This window comes from Euphorbia lathyris, chromosome 2 (assembly GCF_963576675.1).
Source record: "Euphorbia lathyris chromosome 2, ddEupLath1.1, whole genome shotgun sequence".
In the NCBI taxonomy this organism is placed as follows: domain Eukaryota; kingdom Viridiplantae; phylum Streptophyta; class Magnoliopsida; order Malpighiales; family Euphorbiaceae; genus Euphorbia; species Euphorbia lathyris.
The window spans coordinates 120573688-120600147 of NC_088911.1; the positions used below are offsets into that span (position 1 = coordinate 120573688).

Below are 26460 nucleotides of genomic sequence, written 5' to 3' on the forward strand. Positions count from 1 at the left end.
TGTTCGATATTAGACCGCATCAGTTTGACATTGTTGACTACAATTATTCCAAAACAATTCAACAACAAACTTATTACGAAGCCGCTATAAGGGAGCACAACAACAATCCTCCCACCAATTTTACTGTACTTGGAAAGATGTATACAGATCTCAAAAGATGTTACATTGAGTATTTGTAGGTCTTAAGAAATTTGTTAAAAAAGAAAATGAATAGCTAGTTTTCGCCGTCTCAATTATATCCAGGCTGTTTTGTATATTTGGTCATCCAAATTCCATGTGAACACTACTGTAGCACGTATATAATAACTAAAGAAGTCATAAATGCAATACAAAGTGAGAACAGTTCTGACTCAAAAACAGCTCAAACTGGTTTCAATTGCATTACCACTTCAATAAAAGAAGCTTTAAATAGAGTACTGAGTTGTTACATAAGTTCCTTTTTCCTACTCCATATGAGGGGGCAAACAAGCCTAGATATGCACCCAGATTACAAGTGCATACATATATACTCAGTCTTCAGGTCTGTAACGAAAAGTATGACAAAAATAAAACCAATCTGTAATTCTGCACAAACCCATAATCTACAAAGGAGCTGGCTTTGATGTTTAGTTGGTTGTTTTGGACAAAAGGAAACCTGCAATCACAATTTCAAACCATTATTAGTAAATGGTTCAATGAGGTTTACATGCATTAAACTTGATTTCTGTGAATCAATTTTTTAAAAAGTTACAAAATTGTAAGTTCTAACTTCGTGCTCAATCTATTGATTACACAAGATATGTAGACCAGAGTCCTAGAGCTGCTGCCTTCAGTTACCTGTTTGAATGTAGGATCTTCTATAAGCTTCTAATTCAAAAGGCCGGACCCAATTCTCAGTCTAGTGATATCTATGAAAGAATTCTTCCTGTAACATTATCAATCGCTCCGCAACCTGCTTTGAATTGCAGTTAGTTAGTAGATTGAGAGATTCATTTTCACCAGAAATAAATAACAATGTAATACTAATACAAAAGTTAGCCTAGACATTAAATTTGAGTTATTTGCTAAGGTAATGCATGTAAGAAACAAATCATTTGCTGAAAAAGGTCCATTTAGGCAAGCATAATATGTGATTATGTGAATAGCACCACGATACTATTTGGAAGAGAGAAATAAATTTATTGTGTTGCAATGGCTGTTGTTTAAAGAAGAATCAAACATTTAAATGGATTCCAACTTTCTTAACTCACAACTGAGACAGTATTTCCAGATTTTAAAGCAAGCTTCTTTCAAACTTATAAAAGAAGATCCTTTAAAAGACTGATTGCCATATTTTGATGAAATACAAATGATTCATAAGTAGCATGTCTTCTCTTGCACAATTGGGGGAAAAAACCCCCATAAAGAAAGATTACAAAATTGACATGTGTAATGTAAGAATGAACATACAGGGTGAGAAAAAACTAAACGTAAACTAATAAAATGTTCATGACAATTAACAAATCCAAATTTTCAGATTAATGAGCCATGACTTCCATCTGCCAAGTTAGCTCTTCTTATTCATCATAATTAATTCCAGACATAAGTATGTCTCACCCAGAAATACAGAGTTCACAGATAAATCTCGTGTGGAAACATAATAATGACTCCAAAATTATTCGAAATAAGATGTCTTTCAAGCCCTATAAATTAGTTATCCAGTGGGAGGATATACATGTATAATTAGGGATATTGCACAAGACCGTTCATATATTTTCTGAATTGAATGGTTGAAAATGAATATGAGAGAATACAAATCCTAATATATGACATATTTAACACCAGTAAACTGATAGAGATTTTGACAATTCTAAATGAAAAAGGGAAGACATATCTACATACCTGTTCAATACTACCATCCTCGATATCTGTATTGAAAGAAAGCAACAAGCTTTCATGGAGCAAATTCTCCAAATCTTCAACATAAGACGGCCCTAATAAATGGCATTTAAATACATAAAACTCCCATAAGAAGGCAAGGCAAGGCAATCCAAACAAAACACAGAAAAACAACGCAATAATCCCAATTTTTTTTGTTACCTCTAGGTTGAAAGAACAAATACAAGATATCGGAGGCAAGCTGATGAGATTTCTGAAGAGAATCATGACCGCCCCACTGGTTTTTAACAGCTAATTGAAGGCCATGCCATTGAGAAAGAAGCAATGAAATATCCTCGCGGAGATGAGAGATAGCATCTTTGTTCATGGTGGAAAGCGTCATTAATGGAGGAGTTTGGTTGGTACTGCTCTGCTCCTGAAATCCTCTCCCCTGAAAGAGAGAGGGAGGGCCGACGACGGAAATGGTCTACTATCTATTTATACAGAGAAAATTGGGGCTGACATTGAGACAAGAAAACAATGAAATAGGCGGACTATAAGCGCGCGAAAAACCAGCCCTCCTTCTTGGGTCTGAACAGGATTCAGTAATAAGCACTGGCCACTAGGCATCAACACTTCCATTAAGTGAACCGGACTATAAAGTAGGGGTGAACATGGTCCGATTCGGTCTAAAAACCGAATTGGACCGAACCAAATTATCTCTATTTTTAGGACTAAACCAAATCAAATTATAATTCGGTTTGATTTGGACCGAACCAAATTATTTCGATCCGATCCGATTTGGTTCATGTTTGGACCAAACAAAGCACTAGAGACCTATATCTACTTGTACCTTCACTACTAAACAATTATATAAAAAAAATAATCATATAATTAGTTTTTCTTTTGTATATATAATTAGCTGAGAGAGAAAAAATATGTTTAATTGTTTTTTCTATATATAATTAGTTAATTAATTTAAAACCTTAAAATTAAGAGTAGTACATATTGTATTTCGGTTTGGTTTTGTTTGGTTTTAGACCGGACTAAACCGAACCGAACCGAACACCAAACTAGCTAAAAAATTAGAATTGAACCAAACCAAAATATAATGTTCAATTTTTTTCGGTCCGATTTTTCCGGTATTTGGATTTTCGATTCGGTTCTGCTCACCCTTACTATAAAGTTAACTTCTTTTTTTTTATTTCCATTAAACTCATCATCTTTTTTTATATATTAACCCCTTTCATATGATGTTCATGTTAGCCGATTCCGAATCATTTCGGAACTAAGACTTTTGTTGTTGTATTAAACTTTTGTGATAATAATTTTAGTAATAAAAAATAAATACGAAAGGAGCATGAAAAGTGCTGCACCCCTTCCATATCTGTTGCACACCAAAAGCAGTGAAGGCGAAAAAAGATGGCAATAGCCAAAGAAGCTTACCTCAACCATATCGCGAGAGAATCCTCTGATATTAGGCGACTCGCTGACTTCTATAAACAGGTTCTAATTAATTCTATCTTCCGTTTTCTGTTTTGTTTTGCTTATTTGATTAATTTGTTGGGGTGGGATGGGTATACGTATAGGTGTTTGGATTTGAGGAGATTGAGTCGCCCAATTTTGGGGAATTCAAGGTCATATGGCTGAATTTGTCTCAAGCTTTCTGTCTTCACCTAATCGAGAGAAGCCCCGCCACGAAGCTTCCTGAAGGATCGTACAGCGCCACTTCACCTGTTCTTGATCCTAGCCATCTTCCCAGAGGCCATCATATCTGTTTCTCCGTTGCCAATTTCGATTCCTTGGTCCAAACTCTCAAGGTCCACTCCAATTTTTCTCATTTGGTACTTGTTTAAGTTGTGCTGGAAATTACTTATACTGTTTATGCTAGAATATTAAGATTAGGCATTCATCTGTATTTAGTTGTATGGTGGAAATGGAATGAAGCCATATACAATTTCATACCCATTCCATTTCCATATATATACTCTTCTAGAGCTGCAAACCAGCAAACTTTGTGTTTTTCAACTTGCAAGAATCAAGGAATTAGGCATGAACTTACTAATAATGACTTATTGATTCCATGAATTTTCTTAAGCAGTTCACATTTCAACTTACTGCGGACTTAAGAGGTCAATTAGTCACTTTAAATATGTTTAGGGGTAAACAGAATTCCAAAATATAGAAGGCAGATGACTTTTCTGCAAAAATATAGGTTTAGGGGCTAATAATGTATTAGGCTGAGGGAATTATTTACTTGCGGCTCTCATAAATAAGAGGTTTATTTCAGGTGCTTTGAAATACCATTTTGGGTTGCAACTTTATAGTAGAACTAAACCTGGACCAACAGTTTTGGTTTGGTGTTAGTATGCATTCATGTTATAACTGAGAAATTGACTGAAATTCTTCAGGATAAGGGAATAGAAACCTTCCAAAGGTCGGTTCCTGGTAGGCCGATTAGGCAGGTGTTCTTCTTTGATCCAGATGGTAAGCTTTTCTAACTGCAATCTTCTTTTTAAATGTATGAAGATGAATCACCATTCTATAACTGTAATTGTACAGGTAATGGATTGGAGGTTGCAAGTCGAGATGAATAGAATTTCGTTGTATATCAACTGTAAGATTGAAAATAAACAATAAAAAGAAGTTGCTATATGTATGAGTTTGATGCAACTTCGGATGCTGTATATGATATGGAGTAGTTATGCTTTTCTTTTTCTACCAATTAGTACTATCATCCAACTATATATTTCGCTTGCAAGTTTAAAACTCACCCTGCCTAAACGAGTCGAATTCCTTGCTCAATTTTTGCTTAGTTTTCCATCTTTCAAGTTTGAATTAGCTTTGTGGCATTGCTGAAACTATTGGAGATGCATAGGTAATGTCGCAAACACTTTGAATGGAATAGCAGATGCGAGTTCTTTTAGAGTTATGTGTCAATCAAGTTTCTCCAAAATGCTCTACATGTTGCTTCTGCCTCCATGAAAACTGAGTTTATAAGAAAAGATTTTGGCATGAGTGATGTTCTTCTGATGTCCATTTAGAACCACATCCAGTCAATTCTAGTCCGTCTTGGTCCAAACCTGCTTCAGGTTTGCTGAAACTTAATGTAGATGTTGCCATCTTCAGCCCCGGTTCAAATATTGGTCATGATTGTTATGGCAAAGTTCTAGCTGCAATATTATCTCCATTCTTTTGGTTGGAGGAGGTTCTGATATGGGAGTGACCGATCTAAGGGCACTCACTGGTCCTTGGAAAACTTTATGAAAACCTGAGTTTTCTTTTTCTACAAAAACATTCAAAAGATATCAATTGAGCATCAGAGAGCACCAACGAATCCTAGATTAAGTCCGACAAGCAGAGAGTTGAGATTGCCATTTACAATGGCATTGTAGATATCTGACACTTCAGTAGAATTGTTCCCACTAGCTCGCCTATTATCGAGACGGGCTAAGCAAGAATCTCTCTATTCACCTATAAGAGCATCCACAATGGTTGGTAACAACCATTGTGACTTTAGAGGGGAAAGTAACAAGGTTTTGTAACACCGCACTAGAGTAGATTAATTTTTTTAAATTTTGTGGGGTAAAAAAAATTATTAATTACAAATAGGTATCAAAACTGTAGTTTACTGCGTATTAAAAATGTTTGCCACTCAAAAAAGCAGCCACCGATGGTGACATACGCGCCTGATCTGGCGCATGTAGGCCACGCGCCAAATCAGGCGCCTATGCACCATGCGTGGCTGCCAATTTTGTGATATTTGGATTTTAGGGATAAAAAGATTATTTGTTACTGTAATCTGTGACAAACAACTATTGGTTACAACCACAACAGTGGTTTATTACAACAACACATATGATTATAATAACAATTTTCATGAGTTGGTCTAACTTTTCTAGTGATCTTTAAAAAAAATACATGAATTTCATTTGCTCCTAGTAGATATACTCTAAAATTGTAACATTTCTGAATAAGATTAATTTTATATCTATCTACTGAAAAGTTGTATGGACTGGCTTGACAGTTATTTAAGTTATTATTTGATTGTTTGTTATATTAGACTTTCTAAATTAGTTTATCAATATAATTTTACGCATTATGATAAGTTGTTTATAACTATTTAATACAGTAAACATTTTGGATACTTTAGTGTTTTTTTTTTTTTTTTTTTTTTTTTTTTTTTTTGTGACTAAGTTATATGTGATAGATTTAGTTGTATATATGTTAACAAGTTTAATAGAGTTTGTGGGGGGTTTGAGATTTTAAAGTTTTGGAAGGACTTTCCATGTGAAAAGTTCTACATACAAATATCAACTCTTTGATGTCCTCTAGTAAAAGAAGTGATTCTTTTATATGCAAATTGATTTGAAAATATTCACAAATAAAAGAATGGACATTTGTTAGGGCATAATATAAAAAATTAAAATAATAAAATATAAAAAGAAAATAAAGAGAAAATAATAAGACAATAATAATAAGTTGCTTCATTTCCATTCGAAACTTCATTATCAATAAACATATTCAAATTAGTAATCATCTTATTTATATTTGATAAATAAATGTATCTATTTATCCCTAAAAATCATAAAAGAAACCGGCATTATTTAAAAGGTTTATTTTTTAGCATCGCGTTTTCTTTTAAAAAACTGAGCTTTTGGAGTACAAATGATGGGAATCCTACTAGTTATTAATGGAATTTTGATTTTTAGGTCTTCAAGGACTATTTATGAAGCCAGAACGGAGTAATATTGAGGAAGCAGACATTTTACTAACAATTGTACACAAGATTGCGAAAAACGTGCTTGTTTGGAAATAAATTTTTTAAACAACTTTAATCAATTCCGTTTTACGTTTTGAAGTAGAATCATGGTTCCTCAAAAGGTGGAGAACGTGCCATATAGATGTCAACAAGTTTGGAGTAGTGGAAGACACTATTTCTGATGAATTCGTCCCAGTAGCAAGAAAAATGTGTCTGCTTTCTAAACATCTTTAACCAACTCTAACTCATATTTTGAAGTGGAATCATAGTTCCTTAAAAGATAAACGTACCATACAAATCTCAGTAAGATTGGAGTAGTGAAAGATCACATTTCCAATAAATTTCTGCCAACAGCAACTATAAAAAAAGGTTTAACCCTTTATTTGAAAAGACACAACACAACAAAATATCAAAACCAAAACCAAAACCTCTTTTCTACTCTTAGGGCTTGATTGGATGGGGTTTAGAGGGGTTAATAAGGGAAGAGTTAGTAAGGGTTGATATTGTTTGGGAGGGGGAAGGGTTAGTAAGGGTTTTTACAAACCCATGTTTGGGAAAAAAAAAAAATTAGAAGAGTAGGGTAATGAAGAGGTTTTGAAGGGTTTTTTTTTTTTAAATTTCATTCAATTTTCAACTCTCAAATGTGAGTTTTGAAGGGTTAGAAATTCCCCTTCATTCCCATTCTTTACCTTTCCCTACCATTCTCTACCATTTCTTTATTTACTCTTTCCTACCCTTCATCCAATCAAGCCCTTATTATTATACTCTTTCATTGTTTAATTCTCACAAATTACTTGTTTCCTTTATTATTCAAGTTTTCTTGTAATCACACCAAGCTTCGTTACATTCCAACTCAAAGTTTTCAATTCGCTAAATTCAAGTTTCAATCCAAGATTTCAGTAGTTTTCACAAGCAACCATCAAACTAAGAAGTTCGCGATCCTTCCCAAAGTGTTAATTTGTTCAAGCTTCAAATTCAATTATAGTTTCAATCACAGTTTCTTTACAAAAATGTAGCTTTTTGATTAGATTTTTTTAGCATTTTGATCAGTCTCCATGAATCAAACATTTTAACATAAATAAAAATAAATTTTTTTTAATCACCATTGTTTGAGTTAGTAAAGCGACCAAGATATATTGTACGCGTCTTAAAACATATAAAACGACCAAGATTAAGGTATTACGGTTCTAATATTAAATAAGACAAGTTTTATAGTTGAATATGTAATGACTTCTTTTTAAATTTATTTTCGAATTATGTAATAACATTATAAGATACGTTAAATATATTTTCCGCATTTAAGGTACTTTTTTGGCAATCGAATGATTAATTGATTATATTTTTTAAATGGAAAAATTACAAATCTGGGTCAAATGGGAAGCCCATTTACATATTAAACCCATTTACTAATTCTACTACATATCTAGACTGATTTTGTGTGACTTTCCAAAAATACCCCTGACCTTCCCACTTCCACCACTTGCGAATTGCCGCTCCCTCTATCTCCTTGGTTATGCGAAAAGTTGCTCCAGCATTAATGATTTCAAGACTTTTGATCTTCCTTTCTTCCTTTAAATTGCACGAAATCTGCACCATTTAGTCGAAATCATAATGAATTTCTCTTTTTCATCTCTTCATCTCTTGATTCTGCAACTTCCCAACCCTAGAAAACGGTTTTTCATCTTTCTGTTCGTTGCTTGGTTTCTTTCTTCTTGTTACCATCAAAGAAATGGTTTTTCTACGTTATTTCCTTCGTTCTTCCCATGTTATCATATTGTTATTGTCGCTTTTGGGGATGAAAGGGGCGAAAAATGTAAGTATCTGTTTGTTTTTTCTGCGTTTTTTCATGAATTCACTTCGCAATCGATGGTTTCGCTAAGCTTTGCGAAGAGAACGAGCCTGGAAAGTGATGATCTACTTCGTGAATTGATGATTTCGCGAAGTTCTGCGAAGAGAAAGAGTCTGAAACATATGGATCTACCTCGCGAATCGATTAGTTCGCGAAGTCTGCGAATAGATCCTCACGTTTCAGACCTCACAGACTTCGCGAAAGCAGCGATATGCGATGTAGATAGTCACATTTCAGACCTCTCAGACTTCGCGAAAAAATTGATATGCGAAGTAAAATCACCTCTTCCCCTGCACATTTACATTCGCACGCTTCGCTAATTTTCATTTCGCGAAGCCAAAATCGTCTTTTTTCCTAACTAACACGGTTAATTTTTTCTGTAGATGGTTGAATACGTAACATCCCTTTCTGGAAGGCGGCGTACTGGGCTGCAGGGGAGATGATTTTCCTTCATGTATAGGGATGAACTTCCCCAAGATTGACACATTCACTCCTGAAATGATTCGTTAGGAGAGGTTGTGTTAATCTCGGGGTGCACCATGGGACACGTCCATCCTATGGTGCCAATCTTCAAAGTGGACCTAACTTAATCCGGTGCCAATTTTGAAGCGGATGCGTAATCTTGGTACCAGATTAGTTAGTTTCACTTTGAAATGATTAGTTAGTAGAGTTCATTGTGGCAATCTTGTTGTAAATTTTGATAATGTTATGATTTGAATGTTGTTATTGTGGCAATCTTGTTGTAAATTTTGATAATGTTATGATTTTAATGTTCGAATCCGTTGTTGTTTGCCAATTTTTGTTATATACCACTTCGCGTATTAGCTTCAAATCATATCCAGCATTCGCATATGCGAACTAAATTCATCAAGCAAAACAAACTTCAGCTTCGCAGGCTTCGCATATGCGAACTAAATTCATTAAGTAAATCAAAACATTAACTTCGCAGGCTTCGCATATGGGTGAATATGCGAAGTCAGACGAGATGGGGCGAGCTCCGCGTAAATATTGAGGGTATTTTTGGAAAGTCACACAAAATCAGTCTAGATATGTAGTAGAATTAGTAAATGGGTTTAATATGTAAATGAGCTTTCCATTTGATCCAGATAATTTTCCCTTTTTAAATTTAGGAACCGAAGGTGAAAGAGTTACTGAAACACTTTGTAAATTTAAGAGTACAATCAAATTTTTTGTACAAATTCAAAATAGAGATGTATTAAGCCTTTGAATTAAAGATTAAGCAGCCTCGCCGGACCTCCGCCATGTAGCCGCATCTATGGTCTTTCTGCATTCAGAAGCAAAACCGTTGGCATTCAACACTTCCTGGAGATGTGGGGTTTTTCTTCTCAAGTTTAAAAAGCTCAAACGCTTTCTAATTTGGCACAAGTTGGGCAATAAACCATGACTGACCGGCCATGCCTTCCTTCAACCCCAATGTGTTCGCTTCCCTTCTCGAATCAGCAATCTCAACTTGCTCCTCCCTTCTCGGCCGAGCTGTTCATGCCCAAATCGTTAAAACCCTTCAATCCCCACTCCCCACCTTCTTTGCCAATTACCTCATTAACATGTATTCCAAACTGAACCACCCCAATTCAGCTCTCCTTCTTCTTCAACTCACCCCAAATCGCACCGTCGTCACCTGGACCGCCCTTATTTCCGGCTCCGTTCAAAATGGTCATCTTTCGTTTGCTCTCCTCCATTTTTCTAACATGCGCCGTGAAAATATCCAACCCAATGATTTCACATTCCCTTGCTTGTTTAAAGCGTCTGCTTTACTTGGATTATCATTTGTAGGAAAACAAGCTCATGCAATTGCAGTTAAATTAGGAGAAGTAAATACCGTCTTTGTTGGGTGCAGTGCATTTGATATGTACTCGAAATGTGGACTTAAACATGATGCACAGAAGTTGTTTGATGAATTGCCTCAAAAAAATGTTGCTACATGGAATGCGTATATTTCTAATGCGGTAATGGATGGGAGGCCCAAAAACGCTGTCCGTGCGTTTGTGGAGTTCCGTCGAGTAGGTGGAGAGCCTGATCCGATAACATTTTGTGCCTTCCTCAATGCATGCGCTGATCCATTGTATTTGGACCTCGGGAGACAGTTACATGGTTTTGTGATCCGTAGTGGCTATGGAAGGGAAGTGTCTGTTTTGAATGGGCTTATAGATTTCTATGGGAAGTGCAAGGAGACTAGATTGGCTGAAATGATATTTGGTGGGATGGAAATTAGGAATGCTGTTACATGGTGCTGCATTGTGGCTGCTTGTGAACAGAATGGTGAGGAAGAAAAAGCTTGTGTCTTGTTCCTTCAGGGTAGGAAAGAAGGAGTTGAGCCAACAGATTATTTGGTTTCTAGTGTTATGAGTGCTTGTGCAGGTTTAGCAGGACTTGAAATGGGACAATCAGTTCATGCACTTGCTGTGAAAGCATGCTTGGTGGGTGATATTTTTGTTGGCAGTGCCCTTGTTGACATGTATGGAAAATGTGGGAGTATCAAGGATTCTGAGAAAGCATTTTATGAGATGCCTGAGAGGAATTTGGTTACGTGGAATGCGATGATAAGCGGGTATGCACACCAAGGACATGCTGAGTTAGCTATCAGATTGTTTGAACAAATGACATCCGATGTCGAACCAAATTATGTGACCCTGGTGTGTGTATTATCAGCTTGTAGTAGGGCAGGTGCAGTTGATTTAGGCATGGAGATTTTTGAGTCAATTAGGGATAAGTACAGGTTTGAACCAGGGTTGGAGCATTATGCTTGTGTTGTAGACTTGTTAGGGCGGGCTGGAATGGTAGAACGTGCATACAAATTTGTGCAGAAAATGCCTGTCCGTCCTACTGTTGAGGTTTGGGGGGCTCTTTTAAATGCCTGCAGGGTGCACAACAAGCCAGAGTTAGGAAAGATTGCAGCTGATAACTTATTTGAACTTGATCCAAAAGATTCTGGAAATCATGTTCTGCTTTCCAATATGTTTGCTGCTGCTGGCAGGTAAGTTTATTGTTTCTGATCAACCTGTAATTCCCTTTTGTAGTTGAAATTTTCAAGAATTTAATGCTCTACTGTGTGATCTATCATATTGTGGCTTGAAGTCCATGAAGTTTAAATGACATGCTTACCTAAATTTTGTGGATGCTTTAGCATCCATCATCGAAACTTTCATGTATTTAATACATGGACAATGTTATATTATGTCCCATTTGAAGTCATCTTAAAGTATAATATTATAGATTTCTATGTTCTTGATCTTGTGGACTGGTACTACTCCTAGCATTGCTTTGTACCGTTACTGGGTTGACTTGGGAACTAGGACAGGAGTTAGAGGAAGCCTCTCTGTATTAGTATGACACCTCCTAATCTGCATAACAACAAACTTTAAACTACCGTGGGAGCTTAAGAATCAGAGAATCATAATTAAATTTGTCCTCGAAGGAGAAAAGGGTTTAAACCCATAATTACTTCTAAACCATAATTTTCACCCCCAAAATGTTAAATATTGATGCTTGCTTAATCAATCTGCTATCTTTCTTTTCCTTGTCATGATCCCTATCTTTTCTTTTTGTGTTTTTTGCTCCCCATTTAACCAATTATGTATATGGACCTTAAATCAGGTGGGAAGAGGCAACCTTGGTGAGAAAAGAAATGATGGATGTTGGGATCAAGAAGGGAACAGGTTACAGTTGGCTAACAGCCAAAAATAGGGTCCATGTCTTTCAAGCTAAGGATACATCACATGCAATGAGCTCTGAAATACAGGTAATGCTAGGTAAGCTAAGGATGAAAATGAAAGCAGCCGGATATATACCTGACACAAGCTATGCACTATATGATCTAGAAGAAGAAGAGAAAATAAGCGAGGTTTGGCATCATAGTGAGAAGATTGCCCTTGCCTTTGGCCTTATAGCTCTTCCTCCTGGGTTACCTATAAGAATCACGAAAAACCTAAGGATCTGCGGTGATTGTCATAGTGCCTTCAAGTTCATTTCAGGCATTATTGGGAGAGAAATTATTGTTAGAGACAACAGTCGGTTTCATTGCTTTAGGAATAGTCAATGTTCATGTGGAGACTATTGGTGATTAATTTACACTTCTAGCAATCTTTTCTTTCTTCTTCTTTTTCTTTTGGTTATACAACATCTTGTCATAGAAGTTCAGGATTTGCTTGCAAAATGACACTGTGTAAACCATAGTACCAAGTAAATTGTTCACAATTTTGATCATTGGATGTCATTCATTAAGTGCTTAGGCTGCATAAGCATTTAAGTATATCTGTTATGGTTCTATACTGTGCCAGAGTACTTAGTTCAGCAATTTCATTCGGTAATGGAGGTGAGAAAAGACCCCAAATGTATCTGTAGAGTATCCTCTTATATTAGTGTCCTCACCACTCCAAACAGGTTCTAACTTTCGTTTTCTATTTTGTTTTTGCCTTTCTTTTTCTTACTAACAAATTATTATTAATTTCTTGTGGTTGGGTGGGTATAGTTTAAGGAGATCGAGTCCCTGAATTTGAGGGAATTCAAGGTGATATGGATGAATCTTACTCGAGCTTTATCTCTCCACCTAATCAATAGAAGCACTGAACGACCATGTAATCTCATTCACCTTGTCTTGATCCCAGCCATCTTCCCAGAGGTAAGTATATGTCTTTCATTTCCATATAAATGAGGTTTACTTTAGGTGCTTTGAGATAGCATTTTTCCACTGCTATGTTTAGGCATATTGACACGTTCTACTAGCATCAAACCTGTATCAAAGATTGCTATTTTGTTTTCCATTTACTGTTGATTATGTGAAGTAGGCAGCCTAACTGAAAAATAGAAATTGAGGCTTCCAAGTTAGGTCTGTTCCAGGCATGTCTTCTTCTTTGAACCCGATGGTAAGCTAGTCTAACTGCAAGCTCTAATGTTTAAATCTACACTGTGAAGGAAAGGCCACATAGTGTGTCACCCTAACGGAATCTCGCTGATTTTCTGATTCTTTCCAAAACAATTCACACGGGCGTGTCTCTTGCAACACGTCTTATGGACTATTGGAGCTTCATCCCACACGGTGTGTCCCTCAGGTCACAGCAAGTGTGGAATTATTTCAACAGCAAGTTCTGCAGAGTTCTGTCCTTTCTACACATGTTCTATTTACTGTTTTGCTATTTAGCCTATTTTCTAATTTGCTATTAGGTTATTTATACTTATGTACCCCTAATGTCTAAGTGATGTTAGTAGAACATTGAGGAGTGTTATGTCATTTCTATCCTAGGGTTAAGGAGGTATAAAAGATTTATAATGGATGTAACTTTTATCTAGTCAATTACATTTTCTTCTCTATTGGATCCTAAGGTTTCAAACCTTTAGGATTGTTTCTTTGGGATGTTTCTAGAAGAGTATATTTTTTTGTTAGTTTAAGCTCAAAACTATCAACATGGTTACAATCTGTAGCAGTGTCCACAAATGTTGGAGGGATTTGGAACTTTTATTTATTTAATAAGTTTCATGTTTAATTGGTATTAAGAAAGAAATTTTAGGTTTCGAATTATCTTAATATTAAAATTTAGGCTTAATACATACACAGCTCCTGAACTTTGTCCCTTTTTTTCATTTTACCCCCTAAACTTAAGGGACAACCTATTGACTCCATAAACTTCCAAAAAACCATCCAATTTACCTATTCTCGCTGACGTGGCGTTGACCTGGCAAAATATAAAGCTGCAATAATCCAAGCGCCACGTCGGAGAGGAGGGGTAAATTGGGTGGCTTTTTGGAAGTTTAGGGGATCAATAGGTCGTCCCTTAAGTTTAGGGGGTAAAATGAAAAAAAAAAGACAAGTTCAGGGGACTGCACATGTATTAAGCCTAAAATTTATATGGGAGATGGATGTAATTTAGAATATTCATCTCGTTTTGTAAAATTGTAAACTTTTATAGTATAAATTCTCTCTTTATCTGTCATCTTATGATTGATTTTATAGTCCTCCGAGGAGATGGACAGTGGACGAATCTCCCATCTACATACGATTTAGGGTTGATTACGATTTTATTATCTTTTACTGTTAGAAATAAATAAAAAAAGCAAATTTCAAGTTTGAAGGTACGTAGTTTAAAAATTTATAATTTGTAAATAAAGATATATGGTATGTCTTTTTTACAAAATAAAGTATTATATTGTTATGATAAACAATATCAGTTTTAAATTGAATTTATATATTGACAAAACATAAACTTCAAATTCAAATTGCAGTCGTGTAAAATGAATTTAAATATCAATTTAGTTTATAAATTGTCAAATTAGTAAAAAACGTAAAATGTCAATCATATGATTTATAGTTTCAATTTCGGGAGCTGTGTTTTGTCGATATGTAAGAATACTTTATTTAAAAAAAAAAACAAAAAAGTCATTGGTTGTAATCAGAACTTAACAATGTCATCCTATTTGTTGCTAAGATATTTCTTTATGGAATCCTTATGAACTTATCAGTTTCAAATGAGCGACAAACTCCATTACATCATTTGGGTACTTCTGTATACTTGTTAGTCTTACTAATAAAGTGGTCGATGATATACTCTCTCGTATAGAAAAGAAGCAATTAAAAGTTTGAATTTTAGTACTTCTATAAGCTTCATATTCAAAAGACATTAATAAAATAAATCAGAGATTATTAGTTTTAATTAGGGGTGTTCAAAAACCAAACCAGACCGAAATAACCGATCGAACCGATGAATTTTGGTTTGTTCGGTTCGGTTTTCGGTCTATTAGTTTTGGTTTCGGTTTTATTTTTATAATATTTCGATAATTTCGGTTGGTTCGGTTTTTAAATCAAAATTACCGAATTAACCGACAGACCAAAATAAATTAAATATAATTAGAAATTAGATTTATTATACAATTAGTGTATGTCATTTATTGTTCTAAGTTATATTTGATTTAGAATTATATTATTGGAATCTTTGTTTTTTTTTTTTTGACAACCAATGAAGCATATATTAAGAATCAAGAAGAAGCATATTACAAATAAAATCAGGGGGTACAGAAAACCACTCACCCCGATGTAAAGGTAAAATACTACTTCTAGCTAACAAATGAGCAACAGAGTTCGCAGAACGACAGGCAAAACGAATAGAGCAATTAAAAAGCTCTTTCAATGAAAAATGACAATCCTTGGCTAAGACGTTAAAAGGAGATGAAATCTCTAACGGGCGGGCCATAGACTGTACCACGATCAAAGAATCTGACTTAATGATTACATCATTCCATCCGCGGTCTTTTATCCAACTTAGAGCTTCACGGACCGATAGCGCTTCAATGAACGATGCATCTTGATAAATCTGCAAGGTTCCATTTTAGCCGCAATAAACCGGTCCAACTCATCCCGAACAATACACCCAAACCCAGCCACATTCTCATTCGCAAAAGACGCACCATCCACATTCAGTTTTAGGAAGCCTGTTGGAGGACGCTGCCACACCATCGGGCTAGGCACAGCCGGACTACCTGAAGGAGAAACCGACGCCTGCGCTTTCTTCCAGGCCTGTAGAAAGGAGCCGACCGAATGGAACAGGATCGAGGCTTGTGAATCCTTCTGATTCCACACAATATCATTTCTATAACACCAAATAATCCACCATAAAAACGCTACAAGCTCAACCAGCTCCACCGGTTTAGAGAAGATCCAGCCCCAATAATAAAAAATATTATGAAATTGGGTTCCCACATCCCCAATAGGCGAAATAGTCCAAACAGCTCGAGCCATAGTACATTTGAGAAAAATATGATAAGAATCTTCCACCGCCCCATGACAGAGCTCGCATAAATCTGAGATAGGAACCCTCCGGGCTTTCAGCGCGACTTTAGAGGTGAAACAGTTAGCAAGAACCCGCCAAAGAAGGTTCTTTACTTTAGGGGGCACTTTAAGATTCCAAATTTTATTCCAAACTGGAGAATCAATTAACCAATTTGTTCCAAATCCAGACATAAGCTTTCGGTACCCACTTTTAACTGTATAGATGCCCCGCCGGTCATCCTTCCACATCATGGTCAACCCGATTAGATAAGGGGATACGGAGAATAAGTTCTGCATCCCGAGGAACAAAAATGCCCGAAACTAACCCAACATCCCAAGACCGCCGACCCTCCTCTATAAGATCAGCCACTACTTCCACCCCTAAATCATTCAATTTTTCACTTTCAATATATGGAAAATGATCGTCAGGGAGCCACGGGTCATCCCAAATCCGAACATCACCACCCGCCCCTACAAATCTGCGAATACCTGACTTTAGCAACTCTTGAGCACCCATAATACTACGCCAGATAAAGCTAGGCCCATCAGATAACGATGCATCAAGAAAAAAGCTATTCGGGTAATAAAGAGCCTTAAAAACTCGTGCCACAAGAGACTCAAGATTTGAGCTAAGTCGCCAACCTTGTTTAGCCAATAAAGCTAAGTTGAAGTTATGCAACTTTCTGAACCCCATTCCACCAAATTTTTTAGGGCAGCACAGCTTATCCCACGATTTCCAATGTAAACTACCTTTACCGGAATCATCTGATCCCCACCAAAAAGAATTCATCACCTTCTCTAGATTATCACAGATATTCATAGGAAAAAGGAATAGACTCATAGCATAAGAAGGAAGCACTTGCACAACTGATTTAATCATAATCTCCTTTCCTGCTCTTGATAGAAACCTGGTTTTCCAACTCCTCAATCTAGACCGCACCATGTCCTCAGCAAAACCAAAAACCTATGACTTATTCCTTCCCACCATCGAAGGAAGACCCAGATACTTATCCGGGAGGGCTACAGTGGAAACTCCCAATATATTACTAGTTTCTGCACACCCACCATCTGGACAGTTTCGACTGAAAGATATAGAGGATTTTGATAAATTTATTTTCTGCCCAAAAGCACACTCATAGTCATATAAAGCTTGTTTAATTGCTGAAGCTTCTGATCGATTGGCTCCGAAGAAGAAGTAACTATCATCAGCAAAGAACAGATGAGAGATCGCTGGCGCTTGGTCCGCAACAACACAACCTCGGATCCGACCCTCTGACTCCAGCCGAGATAAATAGAGAGAAAGACCCTCCGTACAGATAATAAAAAGATATGGTGATAGTGGATCCCCTTGACGGAGTCCCCTCTGTGGAACAATAGGGCCCACTACATGCTTCCCATGGACAACCCTATATGTAACCTTTGTAACACACTGCATTAGTAGGTTAATAAAGCTCACTGGGAAACCAAGGTTCAATAAGATCTCCTGAAGAAATCTCCATTCCATCCTGTCATATGCTTTAGACATATCAAGCTTACGAGCAGCCATACCACTTGAAACCCTTCTAGTCCTCTAATGGAGATAGTGATTCACCTCAAATGCCAGCATAAAATTATCAGTGATTAGTCTGCCAGGGATAAAGGCACTTTGGGACGGAGATATAAGAACATGAAGGACTTTCTTTAACCGATTAGCTAAGACTTTAGAGACTATTTTGTAGATCACATTACAAAGAGCTATCGGTCTCAAGTCAGAAACCATCCCAGGTTTCGATTTCTTAGGGATTAATACAATATTAGTTTCATGAATCTCATCAGGCAACACTCCAGAATTTAACCATAACAGACAAGCTTCAGTAACATGGCCTTCTACTACATCCCAAAATTTCTGATAAAAACCGGGATTAAAACCATCAGGGCCAGGGCTTTTGTCAGGGTGCATTGAAAACAAGGCTTCTTTAATCTCCACAGCTTTAAATTCACCACAGAGCATATCACAATTTTCCACGGATAACTTCGGCACCACGTTTTCAATAATCGGACCCAAAACACAACCATTCAAGGTAAAAAGCTGAGTAAAGTAAGAGAGAATGACAGAATCCAAACCTGCACCCCAGCTGTGCCATTCGCCATCTGCATCACGAAGCCTCACAAAGCTATTCTTTTTCCTCCTATTATTAGCAGCTGCATGAAAAAACTTTGAATTCATATCACCGCCAGCCAGCCATAATTTTTTTGCTCTTTGCTTCCAATACAATTCTTGTTGGTACAGGATATTTTCCAGCTTTTCCCGAGCTTCTAATAGTAACGCCTGACCTGCCCCGTCGGCGCGATTCTGCAGCCTTTTAATCTCAGCTCGACAATCCACAAGTTTGGAAGAAAACCGACTGCGTAACTCAGCTCCCCACTGATACAGCGCCTGCCCGCACTGCTCCTGCCGAACCAAAATGTCAGCCGAGGCATTCCCATTCCATGAGCTTACAATCCGTTCACGACAATCAGGCTCTTGAGTCCAGGCATCTTCAAATCGGAACCGGCGAACAAACACCCCTTCACTAGGGGTCGGACACAGCACAAGAGCTGAATGGTTAGAGGCCGAAGCTTCCTCATTAATAACTTTGGCCGAAGAAAACAATTGAAACCAGTTGGACGATGCTAATCCCCGATCTAACTTCTCTTCAACAAAATTATGATAGCATCTGCTCTTTTCCCAAGTATATGCATGCCCAATCATAGGGACCTCGAACAGATTACATTGCTCAATCACATCAGAAAAACCATTTATTAAATAAGGTGGATGTCTGCGACCACCACTCTTCTCACTCTGTAAAGCCATGTCATTAAAGTCTCCAATAATTACCCAAGGCAAAGAATGATTACTACACAGATCCCGAATCATCTCCCAAGAAGCTGACCTTCTAGAACGCTCAGGAAAACCATAAAAACCGGTTAATCGATACTCCGGCAAACCCAGTAAAGACACTTTGACATCAATAAAATTTCTAGAAGCACGTAACAAACTGACTGAACCATTAATTTTCCAGAGTAAAGCCAAACCTCCACCTTGGTTAATAGGATCAATGAAAAAGAGACCAGAATAAGAAAGACTACGCTTTATTACCTCAACTTTCTCGCGGTTGCATTTCACCTCCATCAGAAAAATAAAATCGGGCTTGAACCTAGTCACTAAGCTCTTTAACATACGAACTGTTCGAGGGTTGCCCATACCTCGACAGTTCCAACTTAACGTACTCATTCTCCTCGGCGGGTCTGGTCTCCAGAGCCCACCTGTTGTAAGTTTTTTGAACTAGTCACCATTGGTGTAGTATCCACCACCATATCAGAGGTTATATTCTCAAGACCCTCCTCCTTTCTTCTCCTCTTTGTCTCTATTACAACAAGGCTATCCTTCTTGTCTCCTTGCTTTGAGCCAGTTCCTTTATTATTTTCAAACAAGGAAACAATATTCATCACTAACTTTGTTCCAACTCCTTGTTTCATAATACCTCCAACAGAACTTTCCGGGGCCACAATATTTTCCATCGGACGAGCAGTTTCAGGTGGCTTTGTCAAGAGCCACTTTGACGCCTGCAACCTGCGGGGCAGAGCACGTAATTCGACCGAGAATGGCCGTATGATAGTAGCCGGATCAGGCACATCAAGCAATTTCAGACAAAATCTCTCAGCATGCCCTAAACAACCACAGAAGAAACAGAATATAGGCAGGCGTTCATACTTGAATGTAATGGTTTGCGGAGTTTCACCCGCTCTGCCGATAGGCATGGAAGCACACAAGCTTTTTCGAACATCAAGAGAAACCCTAACCCTCATATATGATCTGTCGAAGCCATTAAAGTTGTTCGGATCTGATTCAACGAAAATCCCTAACGTATTGCCAATCAATACAGCCACCCTCCCTGACATAAAACCACTCGGCAAATTATGGACTTGAACCCACATCTCCGTATGCATCAGTTCTTCATCACCACGTACAACATCCCCTTCAAGCTTCTGCATGATTAAAAGATGCTGGTCATAAGTCCAAGGGCCTCCTTTTAAGATCCGTTCACGCTCCTATGGATGATATAAATCAAACCGAAATAGATTAGGACCCAATGGTTCCACCGTCAATCCCTTTGCCGGCTGCCAGATATCAGCCAAAACGCTCAGCATTTTTTGGGTCCTTATAATCCTCTCTGTCAAAAAACGCCCAAGAAAACTCCAACGTTGAATCGGCGCCGTTTGTACCACAGCCTCTGCTTCAAGCACAAGCCCTAACTGCATGCTTCTTTCCACCCCATCAATCATATTATGATTATTCGAATTCTCCATTGAAATGAATACAAAGACTGGATCAGAAACCAGACAGAAAATACAACACAATTGACCGATAAGATACTCAAATTCTATCCCTAAAACTCCTCATACGGGAGAGATTCTTAATTCTTATGGCTGAAAATCAATTTGATTAGTAATCAATTAATCATGGAAGAAAACCCTTTTTAACTCCTTAAATTTTATCTCTTTACTTGTACCAAATAGGCATAATATTATTCTGTTCTTTTACTTGTTCAAAATTAGACTCATAGCTGTTCAATCCAAAAAAATTATTCTGTTTCTGCGATTACGAATCAGCTCGGCGCTGGAGCAGAACCGCAAGCCAAAAGAGGAGAGAACGGTGGCGGGGGAACATCCACATACGCAAAGAGAACGGCGACAGGGATAGGTCACCAGATCCACGATCCAAAGAGAAATGAACGGCTGAACTGATCTGCGAAACTAAGGAAGGAGACGACGACGGAGAGAACGATGATGGCCGGGAGACCAGATCCACAAACCTAATCGAGGAGACGGCGAGGAGGGAGCGGCGGCGGAGAAAAACAACTTGTCATCTGTTATGTTCTATCCTTACAGTTACTAATAGTCAGATCTAAGAGAGGGGGCGGCGGCGAAGAGAACGATGACGGCCGGGAGACCAGATCCGCGAATCTACTTGAGGAGGCGTCGACAGAGAACTCCAAAACCCTAGCAGAGCATTTCGCGATTTTCTTTATGTCTCCTCAACTAGTTACTTGGAATCTTTATTAAGCATGATAGTTTTTGGATTGTCTGTAACCGATTATATTATTGATCTATTTAATGTTTATCTACCAATTTAGTACAATTATACACTAATTCATATTTGGAATTAAGATTGATTTCATTTCTAAATAAAATTTCTATGTTTTTTTCTTTCTATTTTTTTTTCTTTCAATCCAAAAAGAAAAATAAAAATAAAAATTATTGTATATATAAGTAAGGGTTAAGGTGCAAAAATACCCTTAACGTTTTGGGTCAGGAGCAATTTTACCCCTAACGTCAAAAATGGTGCAATTTTACCCCTAACGTTTGTAGCCAAGAACAATTTTACCCCTAACGTTGATAAATTGGATCAATTTCAGAAATAATTCATCAAACTGTCTTCTCGGTCATTAATCTTATCATCTGCACTTCACATGTGCGTCATTTTATCAGTAACAAATCATAAACATGTATTGGGATGTGAAAAAAAATAAATATACTGTCTTTTGTACGAATTAGACAAAAAAATTCAAAAAATTCACCGAATATATAAAATATTAATCTCCAATTCTATTATTAAATTACAAAAAACATGAAATCTTTTTTGTAGAATGAATTGATATGCATATGGTGCAAAATAATGAATAAAAATATATGTGTTTTATAATAGTGTATGAAATTGACCCAAATTACCAACGTTAGGGGTAAAATTGCTCTTGACTACAAACGTTAGGGGCAAAATTGCACCATTTTAGACATTAGGGGTAAAATTGCTCCTAACCCAAAACGTTAGGGGTATTTTTGCACCTTAACCCTATAAGTAAATATCCAACAACATCATTAACGGTGTAATATTAATCTTGGCCCTGTTTGGGAATTAGCTGTTAGCTGATTACATTAGTTGATTTGACTAGCTGTTTGTGTAGACCTGTTTGGTAAAAATTAGCTGATTGATAATAGCGGTTTGTGCAAAATGACGAATAAGGACATTTCTTTTTTTTTTTTTGGTAGAAAAGGAAAAGAAAAACGAATAACAACAAACTACCCAGGAATTAGCCTAGGGAAGCTAACCCCAATCCTATCTTCTAAGAGAAGATGAGAGATGAAACTAGGGGAAACAGGAAGGGTAGTAACGCCTAACGTCCCTTCATGGCCCGCCGCCGCCAAGCGATCAGTAACACGATTCTGCTCTCTAAAAATGTGTCTGAACTCTACGAACTCAAAGGAGGAGCAAAGCCTTATAATAGCTTTGATGAGGTTGCGACTGTTAAGACCCATAGAATGATTCTCAGAAATCATTTTGATTGCTTCCAAATTATCAGACTCCACAGAGAGCCTCTTAACACCCAGCCTTTTAGCAAGATTGATTCCAGTAAGAATAGCCCAGAGCTCCGCAGAAAAGGAAGAACCCAACCCTAAATTCTGGGAGAACCCAGAAAGCCAGACGCCCCCTACATCTCTAAGCACACCTCCAGCCGCAATCTTACCGTTACTGAGGCAGGAACCATCAGTATTCAGCTTCACAACCCCCTCTCTTGGCCTGCTCCATCCCACGAGATGGACATCACAACACTGAGAGGCTCTGGCAAGGGACTCTCCTTTGAAACTATCGATAATAGAGAAAAGTTTTTTCGAGAAGAAATCAGCTAAGTTTGTCATAAAAACAGTTTTATCTCCAAAAATCTCATCGTTTCTCCATTTCCAAACTTGGTGACAGATAATAGCAAAGAAAATGTCACCATGCTCCATGTATGGAAGCAACTTTCCTCTAACACCATCAGAGAACCAGTCGACCTCAGAATGTGCCATGAAGGAAGAGAAAATATGGTGTGGGAGAATTTTCCTCCAAACCTCTTTACTATTAGAGCAATCTCTAAGAGCATGGCACAAAGTCTCAACATGACCTCTGCATCTACTGCAAGCTCCAGAATCAGTCAAGTGCCTTTTGTGCCTATCCGAATTAGTAAGAAGCCTGTCCTTAACACCCAGCCACAGGAAACTCCTAATACGGAAAGGAACTTTAAGGGTCCAAATCGACTTCCACACATCCGAGGGAGGATCAGATCTAAAGAGAGAGAAAGCTTCAAAGGCCGATTTGCAAGAATAAACTCCATTGTTAGTCAGCGCCCAACAGTGCCTATCCAAGTCTTCCTCTTGATTACTCACCTTCACTCCCCGCATTCTAAGGAGATTCTCAAGGCTAAAGAAAGTATCAAACTTTGACCAGATCCAGTCCCCTTCCGAGTCAACCACATCGGCAATCCTCCAGTTGCGTATATCACTAGGCGGGGGGGAAGAACACACCTCAATTAACGGTTTATCCCCAATCCAGTTATCAAACCAGAAACTAATGGACTTACCATTCCCCACCTCCAGGCCAACTCCCGAGCAGAACTCATCAAACACAGCACTAAGTCCTTTCCAGAGGAAGGAACAATTAGCAACTCTCTCTTTCGGGCCCCCGAAGATTTTGTCTTTCCGATACTTACCACAAAGGAGGCGAACCCAAAGAGAGGAGGGGTTTTGCCACATACGCCAAAGGAGTTTCATTAATAAAACTTTATTATTGTCCTTTGCTTTCCTAATACCCAGACCCCCAGAATCTTTAGGCTGGCAAACCTCACTCCAAGGCACAAGATGGATCTTCCTGCCCTCCGCAGCTTCCCCCCACAGGAACCTACGGTTAATCTTGTCAAGATCATTAAGCACATGATCCTCTTTCTTTTTTTTTAATATTGGAGAAGGAGTCTATCTATTAGGGTTAAAGAAGTTCATTAATTTAATATTGCAAAACGCTAATTGAAAAAGCTCATAAAAGGAGTTTTTTCTAAATTAGCGTTTTCATCTCAAAACTCTCTCACAAATCTCTCTCCACCAAACACTCCAATTAGCGGTTTCAGTGGTCAAACCGCTAAAGTTGGTCAAAACTGCTCTTTACCAAACAGGGCTTATATACAAATAATTGTTAATGAAATTTTTTAATATAAGAAAACCGAATTACCGAACCGAAATAATTCGGTTCGGTTATTTATTATTATTTGATTAGGTTCGGTTTTTATTTTTGAAGCTATTCGGTTTTTGGTTATTTCAGTTCGGTTCGGTTTTTAGACCGAACCGACCGATAAACACTCCTAGTTTTAATTGTCAAATAAATATTTATTTATTGATTTTTTTCAGAAAAAAATTAATAATAAATGAAACTAAAGTTAAACGGGGCAATAGCTGGGTTCAAGATTTTTTGGTTAACGCTGGGTTCAAGATTAAAATATCAAAAGTTTATGCAATTTCTGTTGTACTGGATTCAATTAACCCTATGATTCATGAATTGTTGTAGCCGACACAGGAACCACAGCATAGTTAGTGACATCTGTCAGCAAATTACAACTCTCATCAGACACGTGTCTTAGGAAATGCCACGTTTCAGTTCAATCCTTATCACTGCAAATATATATATACACATACTTTCTTCTTCTTCAACCCAAAACCAAATTACACTATCTTCTCACATCATACAATAAGATCAACGTATTCCATTACCAAAATCAACATGAGCCACCAGGCACAGCCACAAAGGCCGGAGCAAGAGCAGCCACCGAGGCAACCAGAACAAGAGCCAATAAAATACGGTGACGTTTTCAATGTCGCCGGGGATCTCGCAGCAAAACCTATACCACCAGAAGACGCGAACATGATGCAAAGCGCCGAAACAATGGTTTTCGGGCAAACCAAGAAAGGCGGTCCAGCAGCAACCATGCAGTCCGCTGCTACCCGCAACGAAAGAGCTGGTGTTGTCGGTCACTTCGATGCCAGTGAAGCAGCTACCGAACAAGGTGTAACCGTCACTGAAACAGACATCCCCGGAACTCGAATTGTCACCGAGAGAGTCGGCGGTCAGGTAGTCGGGCAGTACGTAGAGCCAACTCCGGTGCAGGGGTTATCCGCCGGGAGTGTCCAGAACGCAATAACGATAGGAGAAGCATTAGAAGCAACAGCGCAGACATGTGGTATGAAGGTCGTAGACCAGAGTGATGCTGCGGCAATTCAAGCTGCGGAGGTACGTGCAACTGGGAGTAATGTTATTGTTCCAGGTGGACTTGCGGCCACTGCTCAATCTGCGGCATCGCATAACGCCTTGCCTGGGACGAGGGAGGAAGATAAGATTAAACTCTCCGATGTTTTGGCCGTAAGTATAGTTTGAATTAATGAATTCGGTCATTCACCAAGATTAAACTCTGATGTTTTGACAGTAAGTAGTTTGAATTAATGAATTCGATGTTTTGACAGTAAGTAGTTTGAATTAACCAATTCGGTCATTTACCAGCATAATAATTCTATTTTGGATATCCAAAGCATCTTAAAGTCTAGATTTGAATGAGTATAGATCTAACGGTTCTGGTATTAATAAAGTTTGAGTAGGTATATTTAGTGATTTATGTGGGTGCAGGGGGCAAGTGGGAAATTGGGGGCGGATAAAGTGGTGACAAGGGCAGATGCGGAAGGGGTGGTGAGTGCGGAGCTGAGGAATGATCCAAATTTAACAACTCATCCAGGGGGTGTTGCTGCTTCTATCACTGCTGCTGCTAGGCTTAATCAGAATATTGATACCTGATCATCTTCATGTGTAATTGTTTTTTTTGTTTTTGTGTGTTTTAAGGGATCGTAGGAATGAGTTTTGGTGGTTGCTTGCTTGTAGTTATAAGTAATATTTGGATGAAACTTTTTGGACGGTTAGACGTACGGTTATTATGAAGCTTTTATTTTCATGAGGATGTAAATTTAAGTTCATTCCTTTCTAACTTCTATAGTGTGTTTCGTTTTTTTAACACGCTTTTTATACTGTTACTGAACTCTGGGTAGTAGGTAATATAGCCTTTTACCTACCCAAATATTAATTCACTATTGATAGCTTTAACAATTTCAAGGATTTAATAATTTTTTCTAAAATGTCGCAGTTTTGAGGAAAAGGTTCAAGAGTAGTTTTAAATTCTTAATTGTTTTTAAATTTATTTTGGAGCAAGTAAGATCTCTAGAATAAAATTTCTTTAATTCTGAACTTAAATAAGAAATAGATCATTAGAACTTAATGGACTCAAGAATAGATAAGAATGTGAAGGATAGCTATAACCTTTGTATTTGTTTCCATCATTAGTAAATTCAAGAATAGCTAAGAATTATTCT

The 26460-nt window shown here is 37.6% G+C and overlaps 4 protein-coding genes across 5 annotated transcripts; 3 read left to right on the forward strand and 1 right to left on the reverse strand.

The window, feature by feature from the left end:
- Positions 1–335: 335 nt before the first annotated feature.
- Positions 336–2741, reverse strand: LOC136216609 (uncharacterized). Its single transcript, XM_066003164.1, has 4 exons — positions 2059–2741; positions 1861–1952; positions 817–931; positions 336–634 (listed from the first exon to the last, which is right to left on the reverse strand). Exons 1-3 carry the CDS (start codon positions 2237–2239, stop codon positions 878–880), a joined length of 327 nt encoding a protein of 108 aa, XP_065859236.1. The 5' UTR covers positions 2240–2741; the 3' UTR covers positions 336–634; positions 817–877.
- Positions 2742–3184: 443 nt separating this feature from the next.
- On the forward strand, positions 3185–4564 carry LOC136219725 (uncharacterized). The gene is made up of 4 exons (XM_066007220.1): positions 3185–3342; positions 3426–3656; positions 4248–4323; positions 4399–4564. The coding sequence occupies exons 1-4, from the start codon at positions 3259–3261 to the stop codon at positions 4431–4433; spliced, it is 426 nt and encodes a 141-aa protein (XP_065863292.1). The 5' UTR covers positions 3185–3258; the 3' UTR covers positions 4434–4564.
- A 5099-nt stretch (positions 4565–9663) lies between these two features.
- On the forward strand, positions 9664–13838 carry LOC136219726 (pentatricopeptide repeat-containing protein At4g14850). 2 transcript variants are annotated; one of them, XR_010684250.1, is made up of 3 exons: positions 9664–11442; positions 12063–13086; positions 13380–13838. XR_010684250.1 is itself a non-coding variant. In XM_066007221.1 (2 exons), the coding sequence occupies exons 1-2, from the start codon at positions 9863–9865 to the stop codon at positions 12526–12528; spliced, it is 2046 nt and encodes a 681-aa protein (XP_065863293.1). In that variant the 5' UTR covers positions 9664–9862; the 3' UTR covers positions 12529–13838. The 2 variants fall into 2 exon arrangements, 1 of the variants encoding a protein (XP_065863293.1); XM_066007221.1 differs by having other exon boundaries at positions 12063–13838.
- Positions 13839–24765: 10927 nt separating this feature from the next.
- Positions 24766–26105, forward strand: LOC136219727 (late embryogenesis abundant protein D-34-like). Its single transcript, XM_066007223.1, has 2 exons — positions 24766–25465; positions 25727–26105. Exons 1-2 carry the CDS (start codon positions 24830–24832, stop codon positions 25889–25891), a joined length of 801 nt encoding a protein of 266 aa, XP_065863295.1. The 5' UTR covers positions 24766–24829; the 3' UTR covers positions 25892–26105.
- Positions 26106–26460: the final 355 nt, after the last annotated feature.